This window comes from Ursus maritimus, unplaced genomic scaffold (genome assembly GCF_017311325.1).
Source record: "Ursus maritimus isolate PB19 unplaced genomic scaffold, ASM1731132v1 scaffold_1, whole genome shotgun sequence".
Taxonomy (NCBI): domain Eukaryota; kingdom Metazoa; phylum Chordata; class Mammalia; order Carnivora; family Ursidae; genus Ursus; species Ursus maritimus.
Window position 1 is genome coordinate 27293230 of NW_024423343.1, and position 19766 is coordinate 27312995.

General features: G+C 37.2%; 1 protein-coding gene across 1 annotated transcript in view; it reads right to left on the reverse strand.

The window, feature by feature from the left end:
- Nucleotides 1–401: 401 nt before the first annotated feature.
- Nucleotides 402–19766, reverse strand: part of PIKFYVE (phosphoinositide kinase, FYVE-type zinc finger containing) — a 77738-nt gene continuing 58373 nt past the window's right edge. The window contains exons 30-42 of the mRNA XM_008687449.2: nucleotides 19170–19307; nucleotides 18027–18147; nucleotides 15677–15772; nucleotides 14121–14204; nucleotides 13144–13241; nucleotides 10733–10897; nucleotides 9194–9253; nucleotides 8351–8527; nucleotides 7456–7559; nucleotides 6607–6735; nucleotides 4859–5120; nucleotides 4382–4456; nucleotides 402–3664 (exon numbers count right to left, since the gene is read on the reverse strand). Of these exons, the coding sequence (XP_008685671.2) occupies nucleotides 3549–3664; nucleotides 4382–4456; nucleotides 4859–5120; nucleotides 6607–6735; nucleotides 7456–7559; nucleotides 8351–8527; nucleotides 9194–9253; nucleotides 10733–10897; nucleotides 13144–13241; nucleotides 14121–14204; nucleotides 15677–15772; nucleotides 18027–18147; nucleotides 19170–19307 (1625 nt within the window). The 3' untranslated portion in view covers nucleotides 402–3548. The remainder of the gene's footprint in view (nucleotides 3665–4381; nucleotides 4457–4858; nucleotides 5121–6606; nucleotides 6736–7455; nucleotides 7560–8350; nucleotides 8528–9193; nucleotides 9254–10732; nucleotides 10898–13143; nucleotides 13242–14120; nucleotides 14205–15676; nucleotides 15773–18026; nucleotides 18148–19169; nucleotides 19308–19766) is intronic.

Below are 19766 nucleotides of genomic sequence, written 5' to 3' on the forward strand. Positions count from 1 at the left end.
TCACGGTCCCGGGGGAGCCCAGGCCGGGTGATGGGGAGCAGCTGTCCCACAGCGGCAGGTTGCCGCACAGCTGGATCCACTCCAGGTAGACTCCTCTGAACAGGCCAGGACCAACTAGTAGCTTAGAGAGCCTGCCAACGAGGCGGATTCAGCCATTCCAGGACGAGAAAGGGCGGTGCTTTCTTGAGTGTCCCACCAGGAAAGCAGAAACACATGAAGAAAAGGCGAAACACACACAGATAATTCTCTGGCGGAGAAAGGAAGGGCAAGAGAACGAACAGAAGGCAATGCTTCGGGGCAAGGGGCCGGGGGCGAGGGGCGAGGGGCGAGGCTTGGGCACCAAACTCCATCTCCCCTTGTTAGTTTCCTCAAGCTGATTCAAAACTGAAGTGAAGCTGATCCTCAGTTTATTGTAAGTCTTCTTTATTTACAGTATAAGTCTCCAAAAGGTCAAGGCAGTTTTCTCTCTTAAATAACATGTCAATCATATAAAACAGCTAGAACCAAAGTAGAGAAATATATACAATATAATACATGAAGTATTTTCAATATTGTTAATTGAATTTTTCATATTAAATTAAAAGAGGATATTATAATTTACAATGTCATTTCTCTAGTTAAAATTAAACCTGTCAAAAGACATAATGTACATTTTTTACAAAACCAGCAGAGCAGCATTAATAAAACTGCTCATGATTGTAATTTTTGTTTTTCTATAATACACTGCACCCGTGTTACAAAAACAAACAAACAAAAAAGCATTGCACTAGATGGTTTGAATACTGCATAAGTCAGTATGTTAATACTTGAGAATAATGAATGGCCTGACCCGTTTCACCACCAGGCTCATTCACAAGAGTTTCCATTCTGCTAGCTAAGCAAACTTTCTACAGGTAGATGACTTTTCCTTGGCAGTTTTATACAAGCCCACTGCTAATGGGTAAAATGCCAAGGAGACACTGATGCCACCAAAACCAATACAAACCTATTTACAATACCCAATAAAAGCCAAAGCTAGAAAACCACTCACTGCTGGATCAAGAAAAAAATTATAAGCAGCACTTTCTGTAGGAAATTTTCAATGTCTATAAATTTAAATTATTCAACAGACTACAAAAGGGCTTGCAATAGCCAATTCCCCTTATTTTTCTCAGACTTGGATAAGAAAAAAGTAAATCTTTTTTATTTTTCCATAAAGTTTTGATGGCATCAAAAACCTTCACATTTATAAATAAGATTTTTATACAATGCAACACATTCACTGAGTTTTCTTGTGCTACTATCAATTATTCTCAGGATTTTATTCTAAGGAAGAAAGTATTAAGAGTTCTTCCTCAGTCTTTTCAACATCAATATTCTCCAAGCCTCGGAAGGGAATTCAGGAGAGGTGAGTGGTCATTCAATCTTAACACCAAGGAGCACAATATTGGAAACACCTCATATATACACAGATGGTACCGGCCTAAACAAAAGCAGCGGGGGCTGAGGATATGGTTCTACCACTCACAACAAGTTAATTTCCCTTTCATTAAGAGAGTTTTAAAAGGACAGATCACCCTTGCAAGGCAGCAAGTACTGCTTCAGATCATATCATACTGGAATATTTTTAGCCACAAAATTATCTAAGAGGCCGCAACGCTTTAAAAAATAGTTCTTCAAATCATGGGCAAGGAAAACGAAATCAACATGACAACACCACTGTCAGGAGCTATTCCAGTGGAGAATCCAAGCTATACATACGCAGCGTATGGAGACTAAAACAAACCACGTGGTTACAGCTAAGGAACCAGCGACCTTCTCCTGGGCTGTGCCTTCTCCTGGGCTGTGCGTGACCAAGGGTGCCCGAAACGGACAAATAACCCTAAGTATCCTGACCGAAAAAAAAAACAGAGACAAAACAGTGTTTGCATTCAAAAGGAGATGCAAAATCCATTGTTCTGGACTCAGGAGAAGTTCCGTTCCATCCACCTGTCTCACTCCTGCAGGAGCCTGACCTTTTCTAGTCTGTAATCTCAAAATTAAAACCACTAGGGTTCTGTGCGTTTTCAAAAGGCACACCACATGTTTCTTTTAAAAGTGCTTATCATCAGTCCTAAGTCCTTGGCCAACCTGTTTCTAGTTCAAAACAAACCATATATCCAATAAGCACCAAACACCAAACTAATGCTTTCGTTCTCTAAAGCAAACTTTCCAAAATGTTCCTATTGTACAAACTTACAGTCTCTGTAACTGGAATGTACCCAGAATTGTTTTTCTTATTTTGTGAAAGTTAAAATAGAAATGTGCTATTACAGGAAGCCTGAAAAGAGGAGAACTTTATAAAACTTTATAAATCCCCAAATTACCCTTGTTGGGGAAAGCAGCCACAAGGAAATACTCGGTGTTCTGTTATCTCCTCAAAGTCGGTTCAGTACTGTATCCGATCACTTTTAAACGAACAAAAACTCTATTAAACAAGAAGTTCCTTACTACAAATCTTTTATCTCTTAACATTTCTCAGTAATCAGAACCAGCCTAGAAACTGGTGCAGAAAGTTAAGAAACAGATGTCCACACTAGAAACCTCTTAGTTGTACAGATGCCACTTAAATTGCTATTCATACTGAAAAAGACACTTTACCTTTACAGAAAACAAGCAAGTGTTTACCTCTCAACCAATTTCTTGGATAAGGTCTAATTTATTTTCTCCATTAAAAAAAAATCCGTAGTATTTCTCCCTTTGGGAAGTTAGTCGTGATAGACTCATTTACTGTTTCCCTGAAAGTGGAGGAAAACCTAGAATATGAGCATGTGCAGGTAAGTGCAGTTTAACATATTAATTGCACAAAAGTTATAAACAAGCTTAAAAAACAGCTCCAAAAGTAGGCCTACCGTTAATGGCTAGAGGCTCCTGTCACCCACAGAGAAGAAAGAACTTAAAAAACATCAAGCACACTCAAAAACAAGGCAAGGTAAGAACATGACAGGATTCCCAATTTAAGTCAAATTCCTCAATAAAACAAGAACAGACTGGATCCATCTGTCTCACTGGCCATTAAGAGAATAATTCAGAGTTTTTTAAAGGTTTCAGAAATTCTGATAATAGGCAACATTGTTATGTAAGACACACAAAACAAACTGACCCGCTCTACAAATGCTAAGTAAATAATGTGTCAAATGGGATGCTGGGAAAGTCACAATCTAGGAAGCATTATTTTCTTAGCAGGACTGTTAACAAATCTGACACCCCATTTTTTCACCCTAACTCCTCATCTCCGACCATACATTCGTCTTTAGCCCTTTGAAATGTGTCTATAGTTTAGCTTAAATGGAAAAATGTTCACGCAACTTCCCAGCATAAGTCAGCTAACTTGCAGGTATCAAAAACCAACGTGCAAATCCACGGCGGTTTAACCCTTCAGTTGCAGACAGCCCACGACCGCAGAGCAGGAACGCCTTGGCATACAGTGGTAAACGTGATGAAGAAAGAAAACACGTAGCTTATTCTGGTCCTTTGTTCCAGGCCACTTTCATTCATGGTCCGCTTCAAAATCATGTGCTCCCTCCCTTTCAGCAGTTCAGACCTAAACCCGTCCAGTGGTCTGGTACCATCAGGAAATACTTGTCCATTGCTTCACAAAATCTAGTCCTGTACAACTCTGGAGAGACCACGGTTGGCATTTTACCTAAGATTATGAAAGAGTAAAGAGAAAAAGCTGTTACAGAGCTGATCAGCAGCTGACTTGAACAGCTACGTTCTTTCACGACGACTGCTGTAAAGACACACACACAACAGTCTCAGAAAGGAAGCAGGAGTGTTCACTGTGTCACATGACATGGGACAGGGCCTTCCTGGTAGGGGCTTCCATTTTAAAAGACTAGCTCTTGGGGTGCCTGGGTGGCTCAGTCAGTTAAGTCTCTGACTCTTGATTTCGGCTCAGGTCTTCATCTCAGGGTCGTGACATCGAACCCGGAGCCAGGTTCCAGGTTCTGTGCTGAGCATGGAGCCTGCTTAAGATTCTCTCCCCATTTCCCTCTGTCCCTTCCCCGTTCCCCACCCCTCTCTGAAACTAAGAGACTAGCTCTTGCTTAGAGATGAGAGATGGAAGCACAAGTGGAACTAGCAGTGCTCAGAGAACTTATATTTCAAGTGTTAATTAAAAACAACCTCTTATTCAGAATATCTGGACTTTTTTGGGTAACTTTTCATTCTGGCATTTTAACAAAACTTTAAAACCAATTATTTCCCTGCCTACATAATTCCCTTTATTATTTGATCATTTTGGAAATGATAAAATCAGAGATAACCCTTATTTTTTTAGAATTTAAAAAATACCCATTTTTTAAATGTTAACTGATAAGACATGAGAACAGTTTAAAGAATAAACAAAAATTCTGCTCACCTTGTCCTCCTAAAATTCCTGTTGATTTGACAACCATCTCAAGCTTTTTGTCCCATGTAAATGTTCGAATATAATCTGTTACAGGAGGCAAGATTAGCAGTACAGCTACGTTAGTAAATATAAGAAGATAACAACAGTAATTCCTATTATGTCTACAATGTTTACTGAATGCTAACAATATTGCCAGGCACTGTCCCAAGGGTTTTTCCCATATTAATTCTTTTAGTCCTCCTAACAACTTCACAGGGCTTCATTTATGAGTAACTTTTTGAATACAGATATTTTTGGTAAAGATAATGAAATGAAAATGAGGACACTGAATAGAAGGTAACTAGAATTTAAAAGCTATTGTTGAATTTTCAAATGAAAGTTGGTGAAAATATCTAATAAGCTATGACTAAACCAGGTTCAGTATAATCTTCCAATTTACTCTGGCTTCAATCATGAACTATAAGTAACATATGCTTACTGACTTACCTATAATTCCAACTACCAGCTCATTGCTAGTATCATCTCGCCCAACCAGCAAAGAATAATCTATAATGAGGTGGCTAGAAAGAAAGTGGGCATCACTACGAATCGAGGCTCTCAGCACGGCTTTGGAATGAGAACGGATATACAGAGGGTTGTCTCGAACCATCTTTAAGAGATTTTCATCCAGCAGGACCACATCACAACTCTCCTTCCCAGTATCGGTTTTTACATTTCTATTCCTAAGTGAACCCTTCAAATCAAAAACCTAGCAGAAAGAAAAGTTTCCGTCATTTATGCATGAGCTGCATAATTAATTGATGTAATTAAACTGGAAATGCAAAAAGACTCCTTATAGCCCATATATATATATTCTTTTTTTATATATACTTTTAAATTTAATTTTAAAACTTAATCATAACATATATTAAAGATATTTATATATTATATTAAATTTATATATAAAATTATATATAATGCACGCATTATAATTGTGCAACACATAAAGTAGATGTTGATACGATTCATCATTGAAAATTAACATCTAGGTACTCAGCTACTCAAACATTCAGGAATACACTAACCCACTTAATCAACTTTAAGGAACATTAACAAATAACTCCAAAAATACATCACTGGATCATAAAGCAGTTTAAAAACCAGATGCAAACAGTCTTTTTTTTTTAATATTTTTTTTATTATATTATGTTAGTCACCATACAGTACATCCCTAGTTTTTGATGTAAAGTTCGATGATTCATTACTTGCGTATAACACCCAGTGCACCATGCAATACGTGCCCTCCTTTCTACCCATCAACAGCCTATCCCATTCCCCCACCCCCCTCCCCTCTGAAGCCCGCAGTTTGTTTCTCAGAGTCCATAGTCTCTCATGCTTCATCTCCCCTTCTGATTACCCCCCCTTTCTTTATCCCTTTCTTCTCCTACTGATCTTCCTAGTTCTTATGTTCCATAGATGAGAGAAACCATATGATAACTGTCTTTCTCTGCTTGACTTGCCAACAGTCTTAGGAAACTTAATATTTTGATACCAAAACTCCATTCAATACTATGGCAATGTAGAAGCAACCGCATCTCTCTAGAAATGTCGGGCATGATAAAAGCCACAAACCCAAAGGTCAGGGGACTTAGGTCCTCGGCCTGCGCAACAGGAAGTGTAGTCTACAGATGAATGCTAGTCAGTTGCCCCTGGCTCATGCTGACATAAGGAGCTAGCGCCAGAATGTAAAACAATCACATCATTAAGCACAGTTTCGTTCAGCAGAGCAAGCACTCTCAACGAAGAAAGCAGTGCGCTGAATTACATTCTAGTCTAAGCTCCTTATCTCACCACAGACCGGAAATAGTTCAAAGACCAACACTTTGGAAGGTACTGTTCTAGAACCTAAAACAACCCGAGCTCCTGGAATACCTGTGTGACTGTCATAAACTCAATTTTTCTAGGTCTTTCTTAGTTTCTTCATCTTTAAAACTGAGATAGTGGAAACAGATCTGTCTTCTAATCCTAGAATTCCGTGTTTCTAGGATATTGGATACATTAAATTTTAAGACCAGTCTACAATATTCTTCTTTATTCTTTCCTAAAGGGTTCAACAATTCCAAAGTTAAACTTGGCCTAGCAACCGACGTTCAATACTATCGAATAAGGTGTTATTCTCTGATTCATTATATTCAGGAACCGGAAGTGCAAAAGGTTCCAGTAGCTAAATGGTTTGTAGAGTTCAATATCCTTACCTGTGCCATCTTTCTCCCATAGAAAAGATTTTCCATGACAAGGAGATCTAACTTCTTCTCAGTGTTGTTCTGAGAATTCTTATAACCAATTCTGTAAACTCCAAGAATTTTGGCCAATGCAGTGGGCCTCTAATCAAGAAAAGATGAAAGTAAACTCATTTGTAATTTAATACCCATATCTGGATTATCCATGTAATATCCAAACACGATTTCCTATTAATAGGACCAAAGGACTTTGAAAGAAACTTAAACCCTTGAATCTCAGGAGTAAGTAAAAAGTAAAACAACAATGCTAATAAAAACATCAGATCCTTCATATTCTCCCAAAGGATAATGTTTTATAATTTCTCAAAATCACAATTTGTATTATGACCTATAACTTCCCCCAAAATATGCAATAAACCATAAATGGAAAAAAAAATCTACATGACTCCTTTATATACTAACTGGGAGGATCACTGCTAAACGTCAAGTGGACAAACCTGAGACACCGGCCTCCTTTCTACCTAAGGACCCATACACTCATGTCTCAACAAATATTTCCAATTTCTGTCTCAACAAAATTACAAATTATAAAGTGCAGCTATTTTCATCCAATCTTAATGTTTCTACACACACACACACACACACACACACACTACTTAAATGCAACCTGCTGGAGATCTCTTGGCTCCTTCCTGCCAAAGGCAGGAAAGAGAGTTTGAAATGAGTGCATTCACAGCTCAATAACATAAGAGACCCAGTCACATCCCATTCCTATCTTAGCATGAAAAAAACTGCCACTGGGACTCTCAGGATGTGAAAAAGTCCAGAAAATTCTAATTACAGACCAAGGTTTGGGATTTTTACCTTTTGTTGGACAGCATTTGTAATATAATTGAAGTAGTGCGGTGCAAAGTCGAGGAAAGACTGGACTTCCAGACGAGGCATCTGCTTCAAAATGAACCTATCATCTAAAAGGAGAAGCGTCATACGTGTTTATTCAGTCACAATATTTCCTGCGGGAATCTATAATACATCATTCCAAAGATCCCAAGTGATGTGTTTGTTTCATGGCTTTAAGGGAGATTTTCTGATGTCACAGAGAAAATTTTCATCAGAACATAGTTCTCAAGTAACTGAGGGCTCCAAGGATTCCTGAGGATTATATAGTCAAGAAGCCTCTACCTTTGAAGTAACAAACCTAAATTCATAGCTAGATAGTCTACTTTTTAAAACCACTAAGTAAAATTTTATAGACTCCTTTGTTAACAATGCAGTAAGTCACAGTTATGAAAGCTCTTATCAAGCAACATCCTTCCTGCTGCATTTGCTCAGATAATTTTGTTTTCAGGGTATGGAGAATGGAATGTGAAGTACAAACAGTCATCATGTTCTGTAAACCTTTGTATGTGAAGAACCTGGACTTCCTGTTTTCAGGGTAAGTATTTGTATTTTTATCTTTCGTCTCACCAGCTCTGAGGAACCCTTCTGAGTCTTCTAGAAGTTCTCTGTTACTATTTACATTTGTAGAAGTCAGGACCAGAGAGAATTTAGTAAGGATCAGATAGATGTCTGTCTCTAACTGCACACCATATGCATGTATATTCTTTTAAATATTGTTATTACATCCTCTCAAACAGGAAAACAGAAAACTTCATTTGCCAACTGACCATATCTTACCACCTCAGTTGAGGGGATTCACAATTTATCTGAGGGGAAAAGATGGCTACTACTCAGCCAGCAAGTGACTAAAAACACTTACCCTCAGTTGCATAGAAGGCAGCTCCTGACTTGCCCCCACGGGCCTGCCAGGGCGACGAGTGGGAGAGCGAGCGAATGAAATCTTCTTCACTGCTGCCCAGAATCACTTCACGCATCTTATGAAACTCTCCCGCATAGTACAGGCGACAGTAAAACTTGGCATTTGCGTCAGAAAATTCTATAAACAGAAGTGTTTAAAGAAAGGGCAGGGGAGAGCCTTTTATGAATCAGAAATCTCTCTTCCTTCTTGCCCGCTCCCCACACCCGACAAGTTTGAGCATTTCATTTTCTCCAGGATAGCATTTCTCATGTTAAGTTTACACTCCTGTTTATCACAGTTCTGTTAAAATGATTCTCAGGGAAGACTGAAAAAGCATCTTATGACCTTATAGAAAAATCAAAGATAAAATAAGACCCATTTCTAATTTTATACTGGTTACTATACTTCCATCATTATACTTTAACACCTTAAATTTTACTGTACTTATTATTCTGGATGATAAATTTCTGGCACCCACATACACACACACAATTCTACACACCCACCTGGTCAAGGCTCTGTGGCTCTAGAGTACCCAATAATTATTTAAACATTAGAAATTAAATCAAATTGTATCTTATAAATAAAACTATAATTTAAATAATTTTTTAAATAATAATTAAATGATGTTTATTTTATAAACTAAATCTAGATTAAAAAAAGCTTATGTCAGCACACAGACTTAATATTCATTCCAAGAAACAGGATATTTATCTAGTACAAAGCTAGAAGCCTTAAATAATAGTTTCTCAATTACAGTCCCCGTGCCCAAACCAAACCAACAGTATTTTATCTCCTACTTACGAAGCTCCACATGAGGATTTACGAGTTGTTTCTTTTGTGTATCTCCTCCATCTACTTCATCTAAAAAGTTTAATATCATTAGTAAAGTCAAAGTTTCCAATGGGTTATCAATTCATTTTGTCTGTTGTTTTTTCCCTGACATAACAATAATTTAAACTAACAAGTCAATTCTTGTTATCCTGGGCAAGTCACTATCGAGCAAGCATCATGTGCACAACTAAACCTTATAAACTATTACAGAAATGTAAGTACCTTTTGAAAGAGCAATTTTCAGATGAAAAATAGAGAATTGAGGTTGAAAATTATTTTTTCTTATATTTGATTCCTCTGATAACAATATACTCTCACTAAACTCTACCTCTGAAACCAATGATATACTCTATGTTAATTAATTGATTTTAAATAAAAAGAAAAAATACAGATGAAAAAACAAAACAAAACAATATACTAACTTAGCTCTTACATCAAGTTTTTATTACTTCTTTATCAGTTTAAGACCGTTTCCCCTGTGTGTGGAATAATGCTTCTCCAATAGCTTGAGATGCTTTCTTTGCCATATACTAAGATATATATATACCTTATATATATAATATATACATATACATAAAATATATTAGGTATATATATATATAAAATACATAAAATATACTAGTATCTACTTCAGAGCTATTTTTTATATTTTATTTGTGTGGCAAACCTGCTAGACGCACTCTATTACAAATCTGGAATATATTTCAATAGCTAAAAGAAGTGATCCTCCATGTTTCACATTTCAAAATTATTTTTTTCAAAGCACCAATGTCTTCCAAGGATTATAGCCCAACAGAAGTCTATAGAATACTAAACAGATATCTTAATTACTAATGAAAATTTATTATGCTACTTTTTAGATTACTAATTCATGATCTAAACCAGGGGTTGCTAAACTGTTTCTGTAAAGGGCCAGATGGTAAGTATTTTACTAGTCACAACTATTCAACTTATCAATATGACACGAAAGCAGCCAATTAGTAAATGAATGGGCATGCTTATGTTCCAATACAAATTTACAAAAATAGATCAGCACAGTTTGCTGATGTCTGGTCTAACCCCATATTCAAACACAATCAGGTAAACATATTTTAAAATATCAAAATGAAGGTAGACATCAATGTCCTCAACCCTACAGAGACTGGGAAAGAAAAGAAATGTCTGAGGGGGTAGTGGAATGAAAACATCTGAGTATGTAACTAGGAGTTACAGGGTGAGATCGATGTTTTACATGTTTAATGGCACTTGGCCCTCAGTAAACCATGGAAGACATTGTTTTTGCCACTTTACAGGTATGGAAACTAAGGATTTCTGATTCTACCACACAGTAAGTGATAGCAATGACATCTAAAGCCAGCTGGACTCTACAAGTGCCACGCTTTTTCCACTCTGCCATACTGGGGCATGAGAAGAGAGCGAACGCCCTGGTTTCAGCAGTAAGAATTACCTACTCAAGGCTATAAAAACACAAGCGAGTAAAACAAGCACGTTTGGTCTCCTTTAACACACCTGGAGGCTCGATGCCTTGACTCTCCGTCCCCTCCTTGCCCGTCTGCCCAACCTGGTAGTAAGCGCTATCTGCTCCACGTAAGGTCTCTCTCTTCTGGGAAGAGAGATCAGGGCTTTTCCCCGCTGTCCCTCGGAAGAAGGATAGCATTCCAGAAGCCTTTTTGGCTAAAAATAAAAGGTAACATATTAAGTACAGGTCACTGCACGTGGAAAAATTTTCAACTCATCCTTTTGTTAGCAGTAAACATTATATGAGGGTAATAAGTATGAGTCACACTGAATTTCATTTGCACAATCATTCCACATGTTTTACGGGGCCTGGGAAGGGGTTATTAGTCAAGCACTTTTATTATCAGAAATAGAAAAGCAATGTTCAGATAGCTGTATATCAAAATGTGAGAAATTCTACAGAAATTTTAAGATTTTATTTGTTTATCTGACAGAGAGAGAGAGAGCATGAGCAGGAGGGAGGAACAAGGGGAGAGGGAGAAGCAGGCTCCCTGCTGAGCAGGGAGGCCAACGCAGGGGCTGGATCCTAGGATCCCGGGATCATGACCTAAGCTGAAGGCAGACACTTAACGACTGAGCCACCCAGGTGCCCCCTATACAAAATCTTTCAAAAATATCTTTACATGGCAGTCATGATTTTTTTTTAAGATTTATTTATTTATTTGAGAGAGAAAGCTCATGAGTGCACCAATGCATGGAGGGAGAGAGGGAGAGAATCTCAAGCAGACTCCCCACTGAGCACAGAGCCCAAAGCAGGGCTCGATCCCACAACCTGACATCATGACCTGAGCTGAAACCAAGAGTCGGATGCTTAATCAACAGAGGCACCCAGGCAGTCATAATATCATAAGCAACAAAATTTAGGGCTAAATTCTTATACTATTACAATAGTTAAACTAATACAAAGAAATACTGCAATCTACAAGAATTCAGAGTTAAAAGTAACATCTCTACGTCATTTGTGTTCCTACATTTTAACACAGCAAAATCTAAGATGTTTTCAGCATTTTTCAGAAATTAGTATAAGACAGCCAAAAATATTACTAAAGCTTACTCTATACTTTCATTTAGTCTTGAACTTAGTGTTGTGTGTGTGTATGTGTGCGTGTATATATATAGATATATATATCATCTATGTATGATCTATGAGCTTAGCATATATGATTCTAATCTTGTACATTTACCACCTACAACATCCACATAAAATGTCACTCAAAAAGTGCTTAGATAGGGTGGCAGACAATATTATGGCCTCCTTAATACCCAAGCCCACCTTGTACCTTGCTGAAAGAACTGCAATTTTGTTTGGGACAGCAATGTGGAGAGCCCCAGAAAATGAATCACGATTCATTGAAGCAACTAGGGCAGTGCTAGTCACTACCATCTCAGTCTCCCTTGCAGGGAGGGGTGACCATGAGACTCAGTTCTAGCCCAGGAGACTCAAGGGGAAGCCTCTGCATTCCTAATTAAAGGCAACAGTTGCAGAGCGTAGCTACCTCCCTTCTTTCGGTTTCAAATGGAGACATGAAATGGAACATTTTGATCATGAGGAAAACAAGAGAATCCTAAAGAAACTACACCTCTCTTGTCATGACAATGCTGACTAGTTGAATCAATGCCTCTGGATATTGCTATTTTAGAAAAACACACTGTCATTTGTTTAAGCCCCAATAGTCCCTTGAGTTTTCTGTTCTTTGTAGTGAATACACTCCTGACAAAGTCAGAGACCTATGTTCAAATCCCAGCTTTCCACTACCTCTGTAATCTTGGGCAAGTTACTTAAGTCTTAACTTTCTTTCTAAAAAATGGGGGATATGTTAAATAACTCTTATGTAGTTATTGTGGGAATTAAAGGACAGGACACATGAAAAATTCTTTTCACAATGCCAACAATACTGTAAAAACTTTTTTAAAAGTTTCTCTTAGAACGCCTAGGTGGCTCAGTAGGTTAAGCATCTGCCTTCAGCTCAGGTAGTGATCCCAGGGCCCTGGGACTGAGCCCTGCATCAGTCTCCCTGCTCACTGGGGAACCTGCTTCTCCCTCTCCCCCTCCCACTGCTCATGTTCTCTCTCTCTCTCAAATAAACAAATAAAATACTTTTTTAAAAAAAGTCTCTCTTAGCTTGTATGCTTTAAACTGAAACCTCTAAAAGGCAGATTCTGCTTCTTTTTGCATAGACTTATGAGTTTCTAGAAGTTTCAAATCCAAAAATAAGGTAAAGATCAAGGAAAAGCAAAATATTTACAAAAGAGGACATACAAAAATTTTTTAATGCATATTATATTGTAAAAACCAGAAGTGATAAATTCTTGCCAGCTGGCATTTCTTATTTAATGTTTTCTTCTATAACCATAATTACAAATAAAAATAATAATAAGTACTCCTCCATGTATAATCTTACTAGGCTGTGGTTCTGCTTCTGCTGTTCGGTTTGTCTGTCCTCCACTGACCTCAGGTAATCTAATAGGGCTGCTGCTCTTTGGTCTGCTGTCTAAAGTACTAAACAAAAAAAACAAAAGAAAAAGTTAGTTTCATTCAATTCATACAGAAAATGATTCCTACATTAATCTACTCCCCACCTAATCCCACTCACGGTATCCAAAATCTGATTCATAATTTATGTAAACACAGGTTATAACACAGAAGAAAAAGTCTTGAAATTTCTACTGGACTTAAGAAAAAGAAAGCAAAATGTTGTAAATATAAAAGTGTATGGAAAATATATGAAAGCAGAGGCTTTTATAATATTTCCCCAAGTTCACTAGAGCTATCTTAGCACCTGTAATTCAAACAATTACAGAAAATAACAATTTCATATTTCTCAGGCTAGTTACCATGATAATAAATAAATCCAGATCAAATGTTGTCACATCAGTGAAGGTGGAAAACCTACTTCAATAAGAATCAAAATAATGAAACTACAACAATTTCTGTCTAATGTCTAAAATACTGAACATACTAAAAGAACTGGCTTGGGGGGTTTTGTTTTGTTTTTAAACTATTTGGGATCTTTAATTATTATGGAAAATTCACAAATACTTTAAGTTATAAAGTAAAGCAGTGGGTTACTAATTTCACAAGTTACTATTTTTGAAATGAAAACAAGGAGAATTTAAAACACTGAAAGTTTGTCCGCAATATACAGTGAACTTATGTGGAAATTATCAGAAAACTGTATCCAAAGGCACCGTTTAAGGCCTTTTGCTATAGTTGAATTTTGTTCTGTGAATTGTTGGCTAAAGGTTGTGTGCCACTGTCTGTATCCTAGCAACTTTCACACTGATAATATGCTATAATAAAATCGAAGTATTGAAGTATGAGCATTTAAGAAACGATGACATAGCCATATGAAGTAAATTCTACTCAATCACAGATCACCTATTTGTTGGAAGCCCTTCTTCGGCACTGCTCCGCTGAGTTGCTTTGGACAATTCCTCTAAGGCATTTCGGTATTCTTTACAACTTAGGGTAGAAATACGTTGAAAAATGTTAAATTAAGCTTCTCTTCAAAATAAATCATATACTTTAGAATAAGCTCTGCATTAGAGAAATACAATCATTTTATGTGTCCATAATTAACCATATTTGAGTCAACTAACAAAAGTTATCAATAGAAGCTTCATGAAGGTCATCTTCACAGATGATAATGTAAAATACAACCCGACACACCAACCAGTATCAATACCCTAAACAATGATTGTGAGAGCCTACGTATTAACATTCAGACCAAATATCTTCAGGGATAGAACAGGTAATTTAAAGTATAAAACTTCAGACTTTAGTATAATATAACAGCAAGAAAAGGAACTTCAGAATGCTTTTCTATTTAAAGATACTGAACTTTAACAAAAAAATCCAATTCTTAGACTAGCAGTCTGAAAGCCCTGATTTAGATAAATCAGATGTCAGGGAACAAGAGAAGCATGTGTTATTTTTCCAGGACATTTAGAAGAAAGTGATTTCTACCGGAATACTCAATTCTTAACAGTACAAAAGAAATTTTTTATTTGGTTGCCTTTTCCACCTTTCTTATCTATTAATGTAGTATGACTAATCAAGAAAGAAACAAATATTAACTTCCTAAAGGCCAAAAGGCAAAAACAAAAAAATGTATCACATGGAATCTCCTAAAGGAAAGAAATTCCTCATAATCCAAACAGTAAACTCAACACTTCATAAATGCGAAGGCATATAAATCTATCTTGTTTAGTCCTATAAATCCAATACTATACTATACCACATTGTAGATATTCAAATATTTGTTGAACAAGCAGGCTCCTTGCAACCAATATATAAAAAGAAAAATTTACATTAATGCCTTCCAACAGAAAAAATAATTTTTAATTAAACATCTTAGATTATACTTCAACTAAGTTCTACCACTACCATGATATCATTGTGATTAAAAAGCACAGTCTTTTAGACATAAGATATAAATATTTTTAAAGAAGGATGCTTTTTTAAGACACATGATAACCGCGGGCATGTAAGTGGATTAAGGCATAGGAACGGCATTACTCTAGTAAGAAAACCTTACCTGCTAAGTGTGAGAAGCAGGAAGGAAATAAAGAGTGCAAAAAGACACTCAGGTGGTATAAGATATTCTATTTTATCAATTAGTAAATGTAATATGTAAGGGACACAATGGATACACAGTATAACAATGTTTAGAGGGTAAAAAGATAAGTAAATAACTTGCCTAGTCAATTTAGTTAGTAGAAGCTTGCTTAAGAATCATCCTGTTATTATTTGGGCAACAAACAGACTTTTAGACCCAAAGAGAACAAGCTACCATGCCCAAAGAACATATATTTTTGCTTATATTTAATCATTCTGCCCTACTCTCTACAAAAGATCTAAACAATAAGGTGATTAATAAATATACATAAAATGTAAAGATCTAGTCATAGGTGCAAAGGTCCCATGAATAATACCTGAGAGCAAAAGCAATGATGGAGCTGGGTTCCTTCTCACAAACCGCAATGGGCACCCGTTCATGTTCATACATTAAGTAGTGTTTATCTGGATCACTGTTCAAAATTTTTAAATAAATCAGTAAGATCAAAATTAGCAGGAAATGATATATACAAACTACTAACACATTGTAAGTAAACTTCAAGACAATTTTAACTAAACGCAGCACAATTCTAAGAATATAATTAAGTAAACCAAAATGTATGCAGAACTTGAACCAAACAGCCAAGGAAAATGTATCAACAGAAAGTTTTTAAAGGCAATTGAAGATCATAAGTAGTTTTCAAATCCGAGGGCTCTGGAATAGTTACTCCAAACAACGCTTTCCATGCTGCCAAGACTTTGAGCCACGTTCATCTCAAAAAGTATTTACAATGAACAGCAGTAGTGTGAAAGATTTTGTTCTACTATAAGCCTGAAAGACGTGTCTTCTAGAAATTGTGGAAACCATACTATTAGTCCAACAAGAAATAATGTAACACAGCTGCTCTCCTATCATATGGAAACTCAAAGGTGTGACCATTCTAAGCGCAATCTTGATCCCCTGATTTCCACCCTCAGGCCCCTAGAGAAGCATTCGTTCATCCGTGTAACAGCTATGTACTGAGCACCCACCATACCAGAGACACAAGATTAAGAAAAACTAATACTAAGCACCTAACAACTTGCACAAGATGTTAACAATACAGAGGTGGGAAAAAATAGGCACCGTAGAGTTTACCATACAGTGGGGTAAGGAAACAAATAATGCCACAAATAAATACAATCCCCTTCTGTGGTCAGTACCATGAGGGAATCATGAGACCATGTAACAAAGAGACCTAATCTGGCTAGGTCAGGGAGCGAGGGGGAGGGTCTAAAGTTTTCCTGAGAAAGAATTCACAGGAATTAATGACTAAAGAAGAAAGTGAGGGTGTGGTCAAAGGCCATACAACAGGATGGACAATAACCCACTCAAGAAACTATGATACTGGAGTCTGGAGCAGAGAAAACAGGGACTCTCACAGACTGTAGTATGAATCTCTACTTGTCCCCTCCCTGAGACTGTGAGCTCCCAGAGCAGTGATTTTCCTTATTAATCTTGTTCTACGTCCTCGGGCACTAGAGCTGGCACTCAGTAAATTTAAATATTGACTGAAGAAATATATTCAGAAGTCAGTTAAGAACAAAGGTCCTTATTAACGAAGGTCCACCTTTTGGATACACTTGTACCACCATACAAGAGCAGCATTTGACGGCTACACAGATCAACCGGTGGGAAAAAGAACAAACCCTCACAGCCAGCCACAGCCAACCTGTTTTCTTTCCTACTCAGCAAGCCCTGTACAAACAAGATCACACGAAAACTTGTATGGGTCGAGCTGAAGACAGACGCTTAACCAACTGAGCCACCCAGGTACCCCTCAGTAAATTATTTCTTATGGGGGGAGGGGGGAAATAGTGGCTAAGGTCATCGCCTCTGAGGCCAGATGACTTGGGTTCAAACCAAATTCCAGCTCCTATGAATCCCGAGCTCAGTTCCTCCTTGGGAAGAGACAGATAATTATTGTCACTAACTTAGAGAGTTGTAATGAATCTTAAATGAGAAGACATTTTGCACATCTGGGGAACAATTGTTAATGAGTATGGGGTTTCTTTTCAGGGTGATGAAAATGTTCTGAAAGTAGATAGCAGTGATGGCTGAACAATCTTCTGAATATACTAAAACCACTGAATTGTATGCTTTACAAGGGTGAATTTTATGTATGTCAAAAAAATGTCCTGAATAGCACTTAGAACCATGCTTGACTAAGTGCTAAGGAAGTGTTCATCAAATAAATTAAACTGAGAAAACCATTAAAAAACAAACAAACAAAAACTTGTATGGGTCACTGTAATACATCACCACTGATAGAAAAGTACCACGTCCCAGTAAGTTATTAGGACAGTAATGTCATCTTCATATACAACTAGTAGTATGCTTCCATGATTATGAGATCAATAGATGTAGCAGTATATCTTTAAATATATATATATAAAAACAATTATTTTCAGAACCAATAATCTGAAGCATTAACAATATTAGTTAATGCTTTTTTCATCCACTCATCTACTATGTAGTGATGATTACTACATAATAATTCTACAAATTACATCATGCCAAAAGACACCTCTTTTACTATGATGAAGTGTAATTTAGGATTGAGAAGTACATATACAGTTAAATAAATATATTTAAATATGTAGAGAATAAATCTATACAAAGAGGTTTTTTAAATTCAGTGAAAATAAAACCATCCAACAACAGCCACTGACTTTTATAATACTCACAAAGGAAATGGAATAGGGTTATAGCTATTTCCTGGAAGCAAATTTGCAAAGATGGCTTTCATGGTTGATTTTTCCTTCACCTGGCTGTCCGTGGATCCCAGCAAATGTCCATCAAATACATCTAGGATAAAAAATATTCTACTTCTATGTTAATATTCAGAGAGAGGTAAAAAAAAAAAAAAAGTATAAAGTATCCACATTATTTCTTGTCATCTGTGGAATACAGACATATGCACACCATAATTATCAATTACAGTACAAGATTTCTCATCTAGGAATAAGGACTCTTTGGGGATGAAAGAGGAAGCAACAGTGAAGCATACACAGCACTGACTCCAAGGAGCACACTGTTCTACACTTGACCCTCTCCGAAACTGGCATCATCCCATACTCAATGGCTTCCCACTGAAGGGCCAGGCAGCAGCCATGATGTCACTACTGCCTGAGCATGCGTGAACTCAGCCACAGCTCTTCTTGCCATCACTTCAATTTAAGTTATGCGCACTGTGCCCATTATATTGGAGTTTAACTGCAATTTAAAAGTTATTTTTAAAGTTTCCACTACTTAAGTAGTTACTGCTTAAAAAGAAAGCAAGGCATAAATTTGCTATGAGTGAAATAAACAGGTGTTGGAGAAATGGCTGCAATTTCTCTTATTTTCTTACAAGGAGATAACAATGTGCTTTATGGACTCAAGAAAGTAATATCCCCAGAAAACAAATGAAGCAGAATAACATTCTGTTACTGAGATATGTCAAGTACTGCAACTGAAGAAGTGATATAGTAAAAAGCTCCATCTAAAATAGCACTTTTTTTTTTTAATTTTAGAGATAAAGATTGAAAGAGGGAGCGCACATGCCCAAGAGGGAGGAGCAGCAGCACAGAGAGAGAGAGAGAATCCAAAGGCAGACTCCCCAGCTGAGCATGGAGCCTGACACAGGGCTCGATCCCAGCACCCTGAGATCATGACCTGAGCTGAAACTAAGAGTCTGCCGCTTAACCGACTAGCCACCCACGCGCCCCAGTAGCACTTTTAATGAGCATAAAATTTACAAATCTAAGAGATAAGAAAGCATTGTATCAAAGCAGTCACAGTGCTCTCCTTTTCTGGATGGAGTACAGTAAAAGTGACTTCAACTGCACCTTCAGAGCTGCTGGCTGTGTCGAGTTCAGGGGGCCCTCCCCCCAGCTGTTCGGGCATGACCTCTGGTGGAGTAGGCAACTGGAGATGGGTAGAACTGGTGGAGCTCTGACTGGACAGGGTTGTCAGGAAGCGATCCTCTAAAGAAAAACAGACTTAAGTGAGTCACTTAAAAACGCTGAGCCCATGTCTACCTAATAGGAATGTTTTTTAAATGCCAACTCATATTTCTACTTCTTAAACCAAAGAATTTTAGCTTCCTAAAAATTATTTAGCCTCTTAGCACATATTTTAGAAATAGATACAAATATCCAAACAGGTTATATGACCTGACCACGGTCAGGCCTTAGTGGCAGACTGTGACCGGCAATCCAAGTCTGATTCCCGTCCAGTATTCTCTTCCACTAGGCTGCAATAGCTACCTAAACACCAGTCCATTCAGTTTAATAGGGAATAAAATCAGGACACCATTGGGGAAAAAAATCACATGCTGATTCTTAGGGGGCAAGTTCACTTAATTATAATAGAAAATGCCAAGAATTATGAGCTGCGTTCGTTTCCACAAAGACAATCTAAGGAAACTTCCCTACAAATTTTCT